Below are 19,693 nucleotides of genomic sequence, written 5' to 3'. Positions count from 1 at the left end.
CTAAGTACAATTAGTAATATAACCTGTTTAAGTAAATAAACAAATAAAGAGCAAATAAATAAATACATAACTACACCCTACCCCCAAGAAAAAAACAGACTTCGTGGCTTAGTGGGGGATGCCTTTTTCTCTTCCCTGCAATCTCCCTCCTACAGAAGAGACGTTGCGAGCCTATCCTTGTTTTATCGTTATTTCCATGGCAGGTGCTCGTCTGAACTCCAATCTCTGCCCCCCCCTCACCAATCTTTCACGAAGAACAATCGTCTAGCTGAATCCACTGTCAAAAATTTTCCCCACTCTTTATCTGTGCCTGGATCAAAACGTAGATTCCATGGGCAAAGCTTCTTTCTTAGAATTGCACACCTGTGGAACTCTGTTCCGTCTGCCTGCTTCCCACCTGACTACAACCTGGATGTCTTCAGGTCCAACGTAAACAAATTCCTAATGAACCGCCACCTCAAGTAAACACTTCAATAAATCGCCACACTAACGTACTGTACTTGAAATAACCCTTATCCCTGAGTGGCTTCCGGGCCTTGATAAGTGGTGACCACCGTGTAAAAAAAAAAAAAATTAAAAAAAAAAATGAAACATCTACTCCGGTTGGTGCCGCACAAAAGTTGTGACTGAGAAGGCAGAGCACTAACCAGACCTCGACTGTAAGAATACCGACAAAATTGAGTGCTATTCAAACACCAAAAGATACCAATGGTAGATGCCAGCGAGACATCAATGGTAAACGCCTGTTGAGGTAACGTAAAGTCACCTGCTCTGGTTAAGAAAAGCGATGGAAACCTCTGGAAATCTGGTGAGACTCGTTGTCACTCAGACTTTGGGAAACACCACAGGTTTTTCTTAAAGAGGAATCTTTGATTATGGCTGCATGACTACTCCTAGTTAGTAAAAAAAAAAAAAAAAAAAAATAGTGAGACCAAACAGCCAAGTAGAGTCAAGGATGAAGGAAACACTGGATAAGTGCAAAGAGAACTGGGACCTTGGGGAGGCTTATTGCCATTCAAGTGAAGACCAATAGCCGCTGCCGAGAAATCAGTGGCAAGCAGCTGTTGCGATAATGCAAATTTATTTGCAAATATTATCGAAAGATCTGGAGAGTACTGGAAATCTGTGGAGACATTTAGTCACTCAGCTTCCAGGGAACACCACAGGCTGTTGTGAAAGCTCCTTGTGAGCCAATATTAATAATAATTGGAAGGAATTTGGAAGCCTCCGTTCAGTCTCGAAAGACAATAGGTATCCACTGTAAGGGTAATTGCGCGTGTATTTATGGAGCAAGGGTTGCGCAATCATCAGCCACTCCTTAATCGACACTGCTTGAGCCCTATGGCAAGGAGAGGGACAAGACGATTAAAAACAATACCGAGATAAGCAGAGAGCACATACAGAACCTGGAATTCCCAAATGGTCACCCATTTTAGTACTGACTAGGCTCAACGTTGCTTAACTTCTGTGATCTAACGGGAACCGGTGTATAAACGTGATTATATATGCTTGTTTGTTTGCGCTACTTTTTGAATAAATTCAATTATTTATACGAAAATGCTTTTTTACCTAAATGCGTGTTGGGAATAATTTTCCCTTTGACCAATTTGGTACCCCCAATGGGGAGCGGCATCTGTATTGTTTCTAAAATATAATTATCCACTGACAGGTGTTTCGTCGTCTACGACTCATCAAAGTGGCTGAATATAGCGAGATATATTGATTTTTATTATGAAGTGGAGAATATCGAAGAGGGCTCTATTCGTTTTTGAGAAGAGCGTTATCGGTGTTATAAAATATCGTATAATTCGAGGATTTGGTTACTTAGGGAGAGAGAGAGAGAGAGAGAGAGAGAGAGAGAGGGAGAGAGAGAGCAGAAACAAGTGCGTGTGTGCGCGTCGTCCGCTGAAGCGCTGTGATACTACTTCTAACGCGGAAAAACCTAGAGATCGGGAAAGAGAGGGGTGCTAAAAGATAAAAGAGAGAAAGAGACTCAGAGAGAGAGAGAGAGAGAGAGAGAGAGAGAGAGAGAGAGAGACGGGAGGGCAAATGAAACGAAAGCAAGGTAGACGGTTAAGAGGAGAAGGGCCAAGCAGGCACCAAGCAGGCAGCAGCGACAATATCTTCCAGTGGTTTTATCATCTCCCCTTTTTCTGCAACATACAAACGTACGGGAGCTGAGTCGGAGAGGAAGGAGGACCGCCCCCCCCCTCTCTCTCTCTCGCCGGCTTTCATCCACTATATTCGTACCACTGCAGCGCAACAACAAACTATAACACACGCACACATACACACCCACACCAGGTTCTCCCCCCCCCCCACTTTTTTTTTTGCGCAAATAGTATATCCATCTAGTGTCGTCGTCTCTCGCGTCGTGTAGGTTGGAGAGAGAAGGCTAAGTCCTTCCATCTTCCCTACAGGTTTTATTAACAACCCCACGTTTTTTTTTTCGTTTTTTTTTTTCGGTTCGTGTGTGTGCGTCCTTTGCACAGTCATTATTTATTTATTTTATTATTTTTTTTTAACTGGAATTAATCTTACCAATTCGTAATTGAATTTATATATTCACCTACAACGTCTGTTTGTATACCTATTCGTTTTAAACGAAGTTCTTTTTTTTTTTTTTTAATTATTATTTCTCAGTGCCTGGTTACTTTTACGCTTACAGGACGTGTTTATTATCAAGCTCTCTTGCCTCGGCCTTTTTTTTATTGTTGATTATACAATTTTGGAGTACCATACCACAAAAAAGAAAAAAAAAAGTAGAACTATACCAGTTCTAAATACGGATATATTCAATCATGTAATTTAAACGCAAATTTGGTAATTTACGGTTTTCTGTTAAACACTGATAAAGAGGAGCGATTTTTGGATTTATCTGTATATTAAAAAAAAAAAAAAAGCGTGTTCCCTCGGCATTTTTAATCACTGCAAAAGTCGTCTAAAAAGAAAAGGATAATTCTATGAACACCAGGATGGAAGAGGAACTAAAATGCCCGGTCTGTAATAGGTTCTTCTGTAACCCTGTGTTGCTACCTTGTTTCCACTCCTTATGTACGGTCTGCGCTGTCCAGGTACAAGATCTCTTACCTCCAATTGGACAGCAACACCAACAATGCCAGCAACAAAACACAGCCGGAGTCTCCTGCGGGAACCCGATTAGCTCCGGGGTCCTGGACGAGTCCGGTGCCGGCTCCGTTGTCGGATCCGAATCGGATTTACCGGACATCGACAAACTCAGCATCGTCAGCGAGACGGACAGTGGGGTCATCTGCAACAGTCGACCCAACAGCTACATCGGAACCCCCGGCCTGGGTAGCATTTTCTTCCAGGCCACCCAGGGGGCCGTCTTCAGCCTGCGCTGCCCGGTCTGCAAAAAGACCATCTACCTGGACGAACATGGAGTTCAGACTCTACCGAAGAGCTGCGTCTTGGAGTCGATGGTGGAGAAATTCAGCCGGGGCGGTGGTGGTGGTGGTGGTGGGAGTTGCGGCGGCCCGGGGGGTCAGCAAGGCCCGAGCGGATCGTCTACGATTATTAAATGTCAATTATGCGACGATGAGACTGATTGCAACGATGCATCTTGCATGTGTGAACAGTGCGAGATATTTTATTGCGACGCGTGCCGCGACCGGTGCCACCCCCCACGGGGCCCCCTTGCGAAGCACCACTTGATGGACCCTTGTCAGGGTCAGATATTACTAAAGAGGAGTAAGGTCAAGTATAGTACATGCAATGACCATGTCGACGAACAGCTAAGCATGTATTGTATGATATGTAAGTTTCCTGTCTGTTATCTGTGCGCGCAGGAGGGTAGGCATATAAACCACGAGGTTCAAGCACTTGGAATAATTTGCAAAGTTCAGAAAGTAAGTTGAAATATTTTAATTATTTTCATTTTTGTTTATTCATTGATCTATCCCCAAGTTACGCGTGTTCTTTTACTTCCGGTTTGTTCTTTTAAAAAAAAAAAAAAAAAAAAAAAAAAAAAAAGAGAGAAATATCCAAGTTCGTTTGTTTATTTTAACATTTCACGTTTTCTGTTGGCCGTTTTGTTTTACAATGAATGCCCTGGAAAAGTCCCTTCTGATTAATATTTAGGTGCCAGTGCACTTACTGATCCGCGCTATTTTTTAATTCGTATTTCCAAGTTTAATCACAGTTTTTTTTTTTTATTCAATTAGAATAGGTACAAAACACCCTCCCCTTCGCATGTTAAGAATAGCTTTTGAAATAATAACGTTATTATTTCAGCACGGATCAATAAGTTCACTAGTAACAATATTTACTAGTTTAAAAATGTCCTGCTATTCTGAAAAAAAAAAAAAAAGAAATGACCTCCCCCCACAAAAAAAAAAACAAATTCGTTTGCTTTTTTTAAAACTGGTAAACCTTAACCAGAAAGGACATTTCCAGGGCATTCATTGTGAAGCAGAATTGTCAACAGAAAGGTAAAGTGAAACAAAATACACAAAAACAAACAAAAAACACGCGGAACTTGTAGATAACCTTATTTATTTTATAATCTTTTTAATATTTTGGGATACTTGTTCATTTTTGGTACCGTGCTGAAATAGTAACCTTATTTTGAAAGCTATTCTTAATATGGGTGGGGAGGGTATCTGTGCTGTGCTGCTGTGCTTCCATCTAACAATTAAAAAAAAAAGATATCGTGAAACTTGAATTAAACCTGAAAAAAACAAAAGCAAACAAAAAAAAAAGAAGAAAACTAAATATAGCGCGGTACCAAAAATGCATAAGCACCTACTTCGGTTATCTTTACGTTTACCGTTTTTACTTCACTTCCGGTTGCTCATTTTCAATTGCTTTTTCTAAATAAGTTTTTTTTTTTATTTATTATCTTCTCCACAATAGCAAATTATGGCACAAGGTCGTTTTTAATGCGGAGGAAAACTAGCCCCCTCCCCCCCCCAAAGGGGCACTCTGGCAGTAGGTAAAAATAAAAATGGCCTTAGTATGGAAGAGTTTTAACTACATTGACTAAGGACAAATTCGGTTAAGTGTAGCGCCAGAACAGATACTACATTTTGATCTAAGCCTGAAGGCCAGATAACGTTATTTTAAAAAAAAAAGTTGACATAGGAAGGTGAGACCGGAAGTTAAGTGAAAACTGTAATTTTAAAGAAAGGCAATATTTCTTGCGTGTGTGTGTGTTTTTTTAAATGTTATATATATATATTAGTTTCCGAAATTAAATAACGACACGTTTTCACGTTTTTATTTATTTTAGTGTTTGTATAAAAAATCTCTACATTAAAAAAAAAAATTGCATCTGTAAAAAAAAATAAATAAATAGATAAAATATCGACACGAATGTTTCCCATTTACGGAACAGACCTGAAGTGACCGAAACAGTTTAGGAGATGAAAGAAATATATATATATATATATATATATATATATATATATATATATATATATATATATATATATATATATATATATAAGGCAGATAGCACTAAGCGTGCCACTGTAAAAAAAAAAAAAAAGAAAAAAATTTAATCGCGGTTATGGTTAGGCTAAAATTAAGGTGGTACTTGCGTAGTTTACGGACCGTGCTGAAATAATAAAGTTACTAATGAGAAAACTATTCTTAACATTGTGTGCGGGCTTGTTAACTCTTCTGTACTTTCACCTAACAATTACATTAGCAAAATATACTGTAAAAATGTAAATTTATTTAAAAAATAGCACCGTACTTAAACTGCACAAACACGATAAACTTAATATAATCGAGGTTAGGGTTTAAAAAAAATAGCACCTCAAAATTATATGTGTATATCGTATTAGTGTTGGGACGATGAATCGGAATCGGGAATTGTAAAAATCGAAACTTTTGCGGATATCAGAATCGGAATAATTAGTGCCTATTTTTTTGATGCCAAAAACGATTCTTTTAGTTATTTTATTTCTTTTTTATTTTGTTTAAAAGAAAAATTTCTATTGTTGGCAGTCATAAAAAAATAATAAATATTTATTGATTTAAAAAAAAAAAAAACCCAGTAAAACTTAAATGTGTTGATCACTCTCACCTCTGCATATTTAACGTGTTTCTACAGCAATCTGGACTAAATAAATCCACATTTGGAGATTTATAAAGAATCGGATTCGGTAATTGTATCGGGATCAAGAATTTAGTCTGGAATCTATAATGGTATCAAAATACTGGAATCGTCCCATCACTATTAACACGGGGGTGGGGGTAGGATAATTGAACCTTATCTTATATCAGAAAAAAAAAATTAAAAACTTGTTTCATTTAATTTCGATACCTACTAATTGACTGTCCAGCGATGGCTTGACCATTTCCGCTCTGTTCCGTAAATCGCAGTCTGAGACATTCAGATCGATATGGGCCCTGTTCTATAGAAGTGTATTTTAAAAAGTAAATGTTCTTTGACATGACCGATATGCGCGTCACAAATCAATAGTTTTCCTTCGACTCCCGAGCACGAAATCGAACCGTAATACTTGACTTTTCACCAGTTGCAAGAATTTAAAATTCAGTTTCGGATTTCGAAGTGTCGCGAAGCTAAACACGTTGTGGCCATTGTAAAAAAAACCTGTTTAATAGTTCCAAATAGGTGACCCGTTCTTTAGATTCGTGACCGGCCGAAATTCCAAAGTAATTTCTGGCTTGAATTTAAGTTGAAGACTAAAAGAAAGGGATTATGGATAAATTTGTGCCTCTAGCGGATTAAAGGAAACAGTTGACCTTTTTTTTTTTTTTAAAGATGCGCCCCTGTTCTTGTAAAGAATCCCCGAATGTTTAATTTTAAATTACAACTGTTTATTGGTTTAACCCCCCCCTGTAATATTTTCGCTGGTAGGTCGTCTTTCAAACAGAAATTTAACATTAACTCGCACACACGCAGGGAGAAATTTTCAAAATGAATAAAACTCTTCTCTAGTAATTCGATATCCCGTAGACAAGCAGGAAAAATATTGTCGACGGTTCACGATGCACGAGAACCACGTGATTATAGGCATTTCTCGGTTTTTGGTATAATTGTGCTTGTTGGAGACCATCGTGGTTATCTCTCCTCAAAACAAACCTAGAAAATTGCGTACATTTGTGTGTGTGTGTGTGTACTTATGCTTTTTATTTTTCGTTATGTAAATACAGTCATATCTTGCTACGATGCGCAGACCGTTTCAATCAATAGATCTCATCAGGCAAGAAAATTAACAAAAATTAAAATATGGTTCAAGACCATTTTCAATTTATTTTTTTTTTTTACACGGTGGTCACCACTTATCAAGGCCCGGAAGACACTCAGGGATAAGGGTTATTGCAAGTGCAGTACGTTAGTGTGGGGATTTAATGAAGTGTTTACTTAAGTGGGCGGTTCATTAGGAATTTGTTAACGTTGGACTTGAATACATCCAAATTGTAGCCAGGTGGGAAGCAGGCAGACGGAACAGAGTTCCACTGGCGTGCAGTTCTAAGAAAGAAGCTTTGTTCATGGAATCCACTTTAGAGGAGATTAAATATACTTTGCCATGACTGGCGTGAGGCAAGGATAATCTAATATATATATATATATATATATATATATATATATATATATATATATATATATTTGCTCTGCAGTAGTATTGAGCACTCTCTTCAGGTTTTTACTAATTATCAGTTTTACCACACACACACACGCACACACACACACACACACATATATATATATATATATATATATATATATATATATATACTGGTGTAAGTCTTGCGGAAAAGAATACTTGCATATATCGATATAAAAGCGTGATATCTATTCATGTGTTACGGAAGATCAGAAGAGCATCGGTACCGTCGGTTTCGAATCCAACACAAAGGGGACCAGTCTCTGGTTGCCTACGCCGGACTCTCTTCAGCTTCCGTTTGTCTTTAACAAGCCACTTTTTAATTTTCGTATATATTTTTTTTTTATCATGGGTATGTGGCATCCTACCAGATGCCAAAAATCAAGCCACAGTTTTAATCATTCTAACAGAGAGACCCTCCCCCCTTTTTTTTTTAAAGTTCTAACTGTTCATTTGAGTACAATTGTTTGTATTTCGCTTGCACTTGGTTCACCGGGTATATTCGGCAGGTAGTTTTCAAATTCTTTTTCACGAGTCCGGCTACTCCTAATAATACTAGAAGTATTTAGATCTTAAGATTCCAGTTTATATATATATATATATATATATATATATATATATATATATATATATATATATATATATATATAATGTGTGTGTGTGTGTGTGTTTAACAGAAGATAAGAGTATCGGTCCCGTTCGTTTCAAATCAAAACGAATTCGAACATGGCACACTGAAGTTGGCAGTTCGTGTCGTTAGCTACCGTCACCCCTCCAATTTTTCTTAAAATTCGAGCACGTTGCTAAGGTTCTGTCCCACAAATCTTATAAAAATTTGTAAAATTTTTCTGCGAATCTTTTCGATTCGCCGCGCGGTCTTTTTTTTTACTTCAATCACCGAATCGAAAAGATATTCCGAAAAAGCAGTGCTTGACTGCTTGAATAATGACCTGCTGCCAAAATACACAAATATTGTAAGATCTGTGTGAGAGAACCAACGTGGCAGGACGGCTTTGCCCGGTCGTAAAATACGCTTAAATATGATATTTTAATTTGTCCAGATTTCGTATATATTATTATAGAGTCGTGATTTCAAAAGGTAAAAAAGAAAAAGTATTTGGGTGCCATCAGCTAGAATCGAAACCGAAAGCAAAACGGTAGCATTCAAAGCTGGTGACGTTACCACTGTACCAACGTGACACGCATATAAACTGATTAAAAATAAACTAAGCTGAATGTACAAAATGTATAATGATTTTTTACGTTTTGACCCATTTGTTTGACCCCTTAAAAAACATTTTAACCGGCTAAAGATCCACAAAAGAACGGTCCATAAAAAATCCAATTATTTGAGGCTCCTAGTGCCGCTCTGCGACTTTTAATTTCGGAGGCGATAGTTTGAAAATATGGAAACAGACAGATATATAGCCTTTTATATATTAGACAATGATTTTTTTTTTTTTTTTTTTTGTACTTTGTAATTTATTTTTATCAACGGTTTCAACAAGTTTTACAACAAAGTAAAAATGATAAGTAAAAATGCGGGGACATATTTCAAATTTATATCTTAAACAAAGACCATCATAATACAGTTTAAGAACTGCGCTGAAACAATTTTATTTAGAAACCCATCCTTAACATGAGGAGGGGAGGGATATTTAAAAAAAAACAAAAAAAAACTATTCTGTACGTTTAACTAAGAATTTTAATAAAGAAAAGACACCATAAACGACTTAACTTAAAAATCAAGTTCCTCTACTGGACCATCTGTAAAAAATTAAACATCCAGTGCAGCAGCAAGTCCTAGGAACATCAACCTGAAAGAACATTTGGAAATGACTTATATACCATACATTACGACCATGTAATCCCTACGGCCATCTACCTTGAAAATGTTGGTGTCAAACCTAACATAGTTATATGGAATAAGTCAGAGAGAGTTGCAACCTTCGTTGAAGTGAGTGTTCCTAATGATGGAGCTCTGAACAGAGCTGAAAGAGAGAAACAGACCAAATACCAAGGTCTCGTGTATGATATGAAAAGAAACTGGAATCTTAGGGAGATGCTACAGGGTTTATGAAGAAGAACCTGAAGTCCTACCTAACTAATATTCTTGGTGAACCAAGTGCAAAAGAGATCCAGACAATGCACTTACAGGAACAACGAGGATACTAAAAAGAGCTCTCGGTTGGTTTCAATAAAGAGCAGGGTAATGTTGGCAACTGGTTTAGCTGCTCCATACCCAGCGTTACTATCTTCAAAGAAGGAAAAAAAATAATACGGTCCGTATTCTACATAAGTACCTGTGGGAGGGAGGAGCGTCGGACCTTTTTTCTTTTTTCCTTTTTTTTTTTTTTAAGTCTTCGATACTTCTCTAAAAGCTTCAAAATAGGGAGCCCATATTCGGGTCTTACATGCTTCCGATTGCGATTTACCGAACATCACGGAAATAGCCGAAGTTGTTTGCCATCTGAAAGCGGCGAAAAACCAATCTAAAAGCAGCGTCATGACACCCCCACCCCTCACCCCAATTGCAGCGGATGCAAACAGATATGCACTTTTTTGGTTTGGGTGAAACTTTTCTTTAGCCTCCCCGTCCCCCACTCCTCAAAAAGATATACTTGAAAAATCACTTTAGAAAAAAAAAAAAAAAAAAAAAAAAAAAAAAATTACGACCGGTGTGTGTATACGTAGAAGGGAAGGGGAGTGCAATTGACAGAGAAAAATAAAGAAGCTATTTCATTTAATGTGTTTACTAATTGACTGTTCGGTGACAGCTCTGCTCTTTCCAGGCTGTTGCGTATATATGCGCGCGCGCACACACACACACACACACATATATATATAGAGAGAGACGAGACAAGACATCGTCTTTGGTGATAGCTTGTTCGAGACCAAGTAGACCATTCCATAGTCGGATTTCGCCGCGGTTTGCTTGATCTTTGTTAGTTAATAGACATTCTTGTGTGTGCCCAGGTGGCAGAGTGCTCGCCTGGCATGCAAGAGACTCTGGTTTCGAATCCTGAGTTCGGATGTGTTCAACTGATGAAGGACTTGAACTTTCGGCTTGTTGACTGTCATGGCTCTTGTGAGCTGCGACGCTGTTTGACTGCGAAAATAATTATATAATCTCTCACATTCAGAATATATCTGGACAGTCGTGCGAGGTGGACGAGCGGGTTAAGTGTTTAGGCTCATTACCGTGGGGTCCCGATTTCGAATTTCGCTAGATTCAGCCACTCTGATGAGTCGTAGACGACGAAACACATGTCGGTGGATATTATATTTTAAATATATATATATATTACTACCTAGCTCTACCTACGTATTGAGTACTCTTGAAGTAAATAATGAAAATTTACGCATAAAATTATATCTTCGTATATTAATTCATGTGATTACATGAAGTAATCATATATATAAATATATATATATATAAATGAAATACTGAAATCTCGTAGGATTACAGATTGTATAATACTGCAAACCTAAAGTCCAAATAAATATTAGTATCAATATTTATAAAACGATCCCAGGCAGATAAAGAAAGTTCAATATGGGAGAGTAATAAGAAAAATGGAAATTTCTTTTGAACAATTTTAGTTTGTTGTCGAAGAAGCCCGCCTTGAACGATGTACGCCTCGTATCCAAACGCTAATTAGTGTAGACCGATTTGATAATTATTATTATATATATATATATATATATATATATATATATATATATATATATATATATATATATATTGATCATGGGACGATTCCAATATTTTTCCAGATTCCGATACAATTATCGATTCTGCTTCTGTTTTTTTTTTTTTTTTTTTTTTTTTTTTATAGATCTCTAAAATTTTACATCTAAATATTTAAGTATGAAGTTTTGTCCCGACTTCCGTAAACGCACATGTTAAATGTAGATGCATTTTCTCAGACGTAAAAACAAACTTGTGCTGTGGCGGGGAGATCTATAAATTCTAGTTTTACTAAGTTTAAAATCAATAAATATTTAGTATTTTATTATAACTAAAAAATAGTGGAGAAGTTAAAAAAAAAAAAATCGAATTGAAAGAAATAGTTTTCGACATTGGTAAATAGGAAAAAAAATTTCTGATCCCGATATACTCAAGTTCCGATTTTTCCGAGTTTGAAAATACATTTTCAAGACCGTAGTAAGCTGGTTTAATGGTTATCGTATTTGACTCACTGTCTTAAGGTTTTGGTTTTGATCTCAGCTCGAAATATTTTTTTTGTTTTTACTTACAACAAGTAAACAGTTTACAAAAATCATAATAGTAGCGGGCATATGTCTTGGTTAGTTTCCGTTATTTTTTTATTTTGTTTTAATCTGCATTAATTAAAATATAATATTTATGCATATTTTGCGACCGAGCAACGCCGGGCAGCCTATTAGTGAGTGTGTAATATCTATATATATATAATCTATATATCTATAAAAGTGAACGTGTCTGTCTGTCTGTCTACATTTCCCTACGCAATAACTCTGTCAATTTTTAGTCTATAGACGCGAAATTTGAAATACCGGGTACTGAGATATGGGAAAATCGATGTGACGGGTGGCAGCCAGAAATTTGGCTGTTAAGGGGTCAAATTTCAACGATTTGACCTTTAAGAACTCTACCAAACTCCTCCGACAATTTTGGGTCTAGACACTTGAAATTTTAGATATAGGTTCCTTGAACCTGGATCTAACTTAATAAAGTGATTTGAGCCCGAAACTATAAATTTTAAGGGGTCATAATAGGGGTCAAATTAAAAAAAAAATTTACTCTTTTTTTTTTTTTTGCTCAGCATACACCTCCAAACGCCCAGGCAACGCCGGGCTGAAATGCTAGTATATATATAAAAGCAAAAAATTAACTTTATATATATATATATATATATATATATAAACTACTTCATTTGCTCACATAAATTAATATACGAAAGTATAAATTTATGCATAAACTTTAAGTATTTACTTCAAAAGTGCTCAATACGTAGGTTGAGCTAGTTAGTAATTTATAACATATATATGACGATTAAGCTACACTGAATATTCCGCGTTTCATCCACTCTAGGATTCTTCGGGCTTAAGTGTACTTTAGTTTACTTTTTGAAATTTTCTTATTTAATGGTTTATGTTAAAACTATAGGGGGAAAAAAACAACCAAAAACTAAACCCTCAACAATTAACAATGACACTACGTTCCGAGTTATTCAAATGTTATATATATATATATATATATATATATATATATATATATATATATATATATATATATATATAAATAACAATCACAATTTATATTTTGTTATTAGTTAGCTTATATTGCACGCTTGTCGTTTAGTATTTGATGTCGGTACTATACTAATGACCGCCATATTTTTATTTCCTGATCGTGAGTTTGAATCTCATAAATGATTTTAAAATCTACCTGATAATAATTTTGCCTTGATTTATAGTTTAATGGCGAACATCATACGTATCGATTTTGTTTTTTCAATTTTCTTTTGTTTTTGACGGGGATGGGGCATCTTCTAGAATGCCACCCGCTAGCTCCGACATTTCAACCGAGAGATCTTTTTCAGATTCTAACCGCCCCTTGTTTGTATTTCTTGCATTTCGTTCACCTGGTAGTTTTTGAAATTCTTTTTTATGAGTCCGGTCGTTCCCACTGGAATGATGGAGATCTTCCTAAGATTCCAGTTTCCTTTTTTTTTTCTTTTTTTTTTTGTTGTACCTAGCATGTTTTTTTTTTTTTTTTTTTTTTTTTTTAAACCTTCATCCTATATCAGCCCCGTTTAAGCCGGCGTTATTGAGAATACTAACTTCTACTAGGGTTGCTTCTTTCTCCTGTTTGTCACATATCACTATTCCAGGTTTAATAGTTTCGTTTTCTACGTACTGACTTGCATAGTCACTTGTTTGTGTGTGTGTGCACGCGCGCCTCTAAAACCCTGCGGAAAACGTCGATTCTGATTCTAGGGTCAGATTATTTAGAGGAACCGACCGTTTTATCTCTTCGGTATTGCTGTTGCTTTAAAAGGCATTGCCTTCTTATTCAATATGAAAGGCTTGGTGTGTTGCCGATCGGTTGAGGTGCCGTTGACAAAAAATACTGACTGGTTCGTCCTTAGCTATACAGTTTCAGAAAGCCTCTCCTATGCTGAAATCGTAATTTTATAGAATCGCTGGGTGTATCAGAATTTTTGTAGGAATTTTTGACACCCCTAACACGAAACTGCAAATAAAATATAAAAAGGGTCAATGTGAAATTTTATGCTCTTTTCAATAAACCGAATATAATATTTTAGTTTTTTTTTTTTAATTCACGCCCTCCATTTTCAAATGTCTATTAAAAAGTAAATAATTAATTTATGTACCAAAGTTTTATATATCACACATTGAAGATAAAAGATCAATAAATAATATATTCAAATTTAAAAACAAAAAAAGTAGTGTTTTTTAGAAATTTACCTGTAAAGTCCGAAGTTTAAAACCTTTTTTTTTAACCACGTTGTTTGTTTTTGTCTTTTTTTTTTCTTTTTCTTTTAACGAAACCTTGGTCCTTGCTCCTTTAATTGAAAAAATAAATGAGGGCTTGAATGACATTTTTTGAGGGGTTATCGGGTGGAATTATTCAATAGTTTTCACGAAATTTCTGACACTGCCATAGAATCGCTCCCGTCTACAACAGTGATTTTCCTATTTTTTTTCTTTAGAATGCAATCCGAATGCTTGTGACAGGAAAGGATGCCCATTAACTCCCTACAATGGATTTATATAGCGCATCCGTTTATAACCGACAGAGTACATATTATTTTCGTATTCATCGGACTACTGTTCTCATCTTGAGTGCCATTTTCACAACGTTTCGGTCGATGTAACCTCCGACCTTCAGCAGGTGTGCTTTGTCGAACCCTGGAATTTAGACGGAATTGCGAACGGAACCCTTTATTTACTTCACAGAGGTAGCATGCTCTTGTTCCGTCAGCCATGACTGAATAGATAAACATGAAGAAGGCCGGAGGTTACATCGACTGAAACGTTGTTCAAATTACACTCAAGACATGATCTTCGGGTCGGCTGTCGTTGTCGTTCATTCCTGTGGCCCCAGGGGGGGGCTACGGTTCGTCGAGGCAGTTTGATATCAGGTAGCGCCTCCCCCTTCCCCGCGGAGGAGTATCGCACCGGAGGAGGGGTTGCACTCTTGGCCGTCCGCCCTTCGACTAATCAAGCATGCCTGATGACTCCAGGCGGCCGTTACCAACTTTCACCACGCGGAGATCGTGCAACCGAAAGCGGGGAGGGGGGGGCGGTAAGAGTGTGTATTTATTTGCTTCCCCACTGAGCAAATTAGGCACAAGGCCGTTTTTTAATGTGGAGAGAGGGGGGGGGACCAGCTCCCGATGGGTGGGAAATGGGAGCTGGATAGTGACAATTGGTATGAAGGGTTGCCCCTACATTGACCAAGGTCTTATATGTGGGGTTACCCCCACATATGGTCTTTGCTTGCAGTATCTGTCGGAGCAGATACTACACTTTGATCTTGTCACTCGGGCCACGGAGGGCCGGGTCAAGTGGGTGGGGGCGGTAAGAGAGCCAGTAGTCCGATGAATCCAAATAATACGAATAAACCAATCCTTATCTCAAAAATTCAGAAACGGCAAGACTGGAGTAATTCTACCAATATACTCGTTAAACCTGATTTTCTTGCTGTAAGTGTGAAATATGTTCACCCTCCCCGTCTTAAACGAAAAACATTACCTTTTCTAACGCGCCCCTGTTGTAGCAAAGAGCTACGCACACACACATACGAATAACAACATTAACACTCTAATGTTCTGCTGAGGTAGGCTACTTCATCATACACTTACAGTATTTTAAAATCGTACATACTCATTCACACTCATATAAAAAATTTACATCGTCCGATAGTGGTTGGTCATTCATCTGAGGTCGCTAAGGTAAACAATTACTACTTTATCCATTTTTAATCGCGTGCAAGCGATTCTATAAGTCACTCCGTCGGTCGGTCTGTCGGTCCGTCCGTCCGTCCTTCCTTCAGTAACATTTTTGTGCTTGGCCTTTTTGGTTAAGATCAAAGGTCTGTTGTTAATAGATGCTGTTCTTAGTTTTTAAGCTTTTCTTGGCCTTTTGACGAAGATCAAAGTGTAAAGTGTTTTAAAAATTGGGAGTTAAGTATGACGTCCCCCAATATGAAAGGGTGAATGCGGTATTATGGTGAAAGAAGATACTAGCTGGGAGAAACTTTTGATTTTGTTTAGTTCTGGAGTGACAAGGATGACCAACGAGACCCACAATCCCTCCCCCCTTTTGAGTTGGCCATGTGCCTAAGTTTTTTGTTCATTGTTGATTTTGACTGTATTTTTAACATGAATAAAAGATTTAATATCTCAAAGTGTAGTATCTGTTCCAGCAGATACTGCAAGCAAAGACCATATGTGGGGGCAATCCCACATATAAGACCTTGGTCAATGTAGGGGCAACCCTTCATACCAATTGTCACAATCCAACTCCCCTACTCCCCGGGGAGTTGGTCCCCATTTTCCCTTCACTCCTCACATTAAAAATCGGCCTTGTGCCTAATTTGCTCGATGGGGGAGCAAATAAATACCCTTTTCTTGGCCTTTTGGCCAAGATCAAAGTGTAGTATCTGTTCTTACTAAATGCTGTACTTGTGTTTGTAACTTTGTGATATAAAGTGGGGGATCAATTTTCTGTATTAATTTAATGTAAAATGAGCACCCACTTTACAACCAGTCAATTTCAAAGCCATTCAAGTCATTCTCCAGATCATTCAAGTTGTTTTTGAAGGATTCCTGTTATTTTTTAAGCATTCAAGTCATTCTTAAGGTCATTCAATTCATCCTAAAGTTCATTAAAGTCATTCTAAGTCATTTACTTTTTATTTATTTAAGTTATTTCAGCCAATTTTTCGGTCATTTTAGTTTATCTTTAAGAATTTCATGTCAATCCTACATTCACGCATTCATTCATTACACGAGAGCACGCGAATAATGGCCTTGTTTGTTTTTTTACAAGGTAGTAACCACTTATCAAGCCCTGAAGACCACTAGAGGATAAGGATTAATTAAAAAAAAGTGGAAGTGAGGTACAATACCAGGTTGAGAAACTAACGCGGTCTGTCCTTCTCTTGATGGTAAATGGGACTCTCTTAAGCCATGGTAGGCAACCCATCTAGTGATGACGTCACGATGAAAAGCATGATGGCGAAGCATCAAGTATTCAGCTTCCGACAAGATTTGGATTACTCTACAAACTCGTGTAGTGAGTTCAATCTCGGCTACAGCCGCGCTGGAGTAATAATTGAAATTTGGTAAAAGGTGATTATTTAAAGGGACGACTCAACAAGAACTTGTTTATATTAGACTTGAAGGCGACCATATTGTAGTAAGCCGGGAAGCAGCCAGTGGAACACTGTTCCATAGACGGACAGTTCTAGGAAAAAAGCTTTGTTCATGAAATCTGCGTTAAGATTTAAACAGATATAGAGTGGGGGAAATTGTTGAGAGTGGTTGTAGCTAGTTGAGTGTTTTTATTAAAGATTGGCAAGGGGGGGCATAGATTGCAACTTAGACGCGCAGTTGACATGAAAATCACGTAAATTAATCAAGTATTTTTTTTTTAAACTAAGAAAATCAAATTTCATGACCAAGCGAGGCATATTTTGATCCGCCAGGGTTTGTAAATAAGGGGTAGACAACTGAATTCGAACTACCGAGCCTTCTAATGGTAATAATTTTATATTATAAATTGCTAAAAATCGAAAAAATTTAAATGATTTTCTTAAAAAACAAAACCCACAAAAAAGTTTGTCTCTGATGTATCGTTATTTTCATGGAAAGTGTTCGACTGAGCTTCAATCTATGGTCCCCCCTCGCCAAACTTTCACAAGAAACACTCGTCTAGCTGTAAACACTATCAATAATTTCCCCCACTCTTTATCTGTGCCTAAACCTAAACGTAGATTCCATGAACAAAGCTTTTTTCTTAGAACTGCACGCCTGTGGAATTATCTTCCGTTTTCCTGCTTTCCGGCTGACTACAATATGGTTGTCTTCAAGTCTAACGTAAATAAGTTCTTGATGAGCCGTTCCATATAAGTTATCAAATTTACCAAATTTTCATTACTAATGATTACTATAATGTCCAATTTCTACTGTACACTCTTTAACCCTTATCCTTGAGTGGCCTCTTTGCCTTGATAATGTGGTGATGCCTATGTAAAAAAAACAAAAAACAAAAAAAACTATCTGATCAATTTAAGGGATTTTGGAATTCATCTACGTTTCATGATTAGTGTGTATACGATAAAGTTGCTTTATTTTTGTCTATGAATTATTTTTATTTGAAAATAAGTCATCAAGGTTTCCTTCAGTCTTGACAGACTATGGATACTCAGGGCAAAAGTGTCTGCGCGTGAAATTTTTGTAGCAAGAGTTGCGCAACCTCCAACCGCACCTCTCCAGATTCAACATTGTTGAATACCAGTCGCAAGTGGAGGTTCAGGACGACTGGAAACAATGCCGAGATAAGCGGAAAGCACATACAGCGCCTAGTATTCCCAAATGGTCACCCATCTGGTACTAGCCAGGCTCAACGTTGCTTAACTTCGGTGATTTTTGCGAGAACTGGTGTGTCAACGTGATTGTGCCGTACATAAATATCATTCTAAATAATAACCCTTTTTCTTTCTTTTTTTTTTCTTGTTTTCTGTCCCGAAATCTGAAAAAATCATTTTGTACCTGTAGCGCGTCGAATTGTTGAGAGTGTGCATTTGCTTTTTTTTTCTTCTCCTGTTTTTTTTTTTTCACCCTCTTAAAGATGCTGTGTTTGAAAATATAACTCAACTATTACTCGACCCTTCTCTTCATCGCAGCCTCCCTCTTAAACATCGCCGTTTAACTGCGGTGAACACGAACCTAATATCGCTACTTTTACTGAAACAGAAATCTCTCCACGGCTTTAGGGTCAGGATTGTTTCGGCTTTTGTTTCCTCTTTTTCAACAAACGAACGAATAAATAAATAAATAAATATATAAATAAAACAGGATTTTATCACCCGACTATAACGTTATTTTATCTATCCATATAAAATATTATAAGATGTATCGATTTTGTGTATCGATTTTATGTATAAACTTCAACAGTGCTCAATACACGAGTAGAGCTCTCTTTACTGCAATCTCTTTCCCCGCAGAAGAAACGTTGCGAGCCTGTCTCTGCTTTACCATTATTTTCATGGCAAGTGCTCGTCTGAACTCCAATCTATGCCCCCTCTTGCCAAACTTTCACGAAAAACACTCGTCTAGCTACAACCACTATCAATAATTTTTCCCGCTCTTTATCCGTGCTTAAACCTAAACGTACATCCCATGAACAAAACTTCTTTCTTACATCTTCCGCCCATGGAACTCTCTTTCCCTGCTTTCCAGCTGACTACAATATGGTTGTCTTCAAGTCTAACGTAAACACGTTCTTGATGAGCCGTTCACCTTAAATAATCCAGTTCCCCACATTTCCAATGCGAACGATTACGACGACATTTTCCCATTGACTACTGTACACTCGTTAACCCTTACCCTCGAGTGGCTTCCGGGCTTTGATAAGTTGTAACTCCTTTGACTAAAAAAAGGAAAGTAAGTTACGAAAATATATTCCTCCTCTGTTAAAATGCCTTTTAGCCTGACGATTCCCTACAAAGATTAAACGTGTAACACTTTGTGTAATTTAATTGTCATGAATATAACTTACTTACACACACACACACACACACACACACACACACACACACACACACACACACACACACATATTCAATTTCTTATATGTTTTTTCAAGCTGGAGATGGGGCATCCTACCGGATGCCAGACATTCACCCGCTAACTCATACATTTCAGCCGAGAGATTTTTTGTTAGATTCTAATCTTCTCTTTAAGTGCAATTGTTTGAATCCATCTTGCACTTGGTTCACCGGGTATATTTTCCAGATAGTTTTTTTGGATTTTTTTCCATGAGTTCAAATGTGTGTGTGTGTGTGTGTGTGT

General features: G+C 37.2%; 1 protein-coding gene and 2 pseudogenes across 8 annotated transcripts in view; 2 read left to right on the top strand and 1 right to left on the bottom strand.

The window, feature by feature from the left end:
* Positions 1-1,394: 1,394 nt before the first annotated feature.
* Positions 1,395-1,513, bottom strand: LOC145260750 (5S ribosomal RNA; annotated as a pseudogene).
* An 809-nt stretch (positions 1,514-2,322) lies between these two features.
* Positions 2,323-19,693, top strand: part of LOC145260676 (E3 ubiquitin-protein ligase TRIM9-like) — a 1,004,508-nt gene continuing 987,137 nt past the window's right edge. For 3 of the 8 annotated variants that reach the window (XR_013864355.1, XR_013864356.1, XM_080119035.1), the window contains exon 1: positions 2,344-3,869. Coding sequence is in view for 4 of the 8 variants with exons in the window: in XM_080119035.1 (XP_079975161.1) it covers positions 2,964-3,869 (906 nt within the window). In the remaining 4 variants the exon portion in view is untranslated. Of the gene's footprint in view, positions 3,870-19,693 lie in introns of all 8 variants that reach the window. The other 5 variants (XR_013864353.1, XR_013864354.1, XM_080119033.1 and 2 more) reach the window with 3 other exon arrangements.
* On the top strand, positions 16,238-16,375 carry LOC145260797 (U2 spliceosomal RNA; annotated as a pseudogene).

Source organism: Euprymna scolopes, chromosome 36 (genome assembly GCF_053919585.1).
Source record: "Euprymna scolopes isolate OS-2025 chromosome 36, ASM5391958v1, whole genome shotgun sequence".
In the NCBI taxonomy this organism is placed as follows: Eukaryota; Metazoa; Mollusca; class Cephalopoda; order Sepiida; family Sepiolidae; genus Euprymna; species Euprymna scolopes.
Note: the sequence above shows the minus strand (reverse complement) of the source record. Positions and strands in the feature narration are given on the sequence as shown.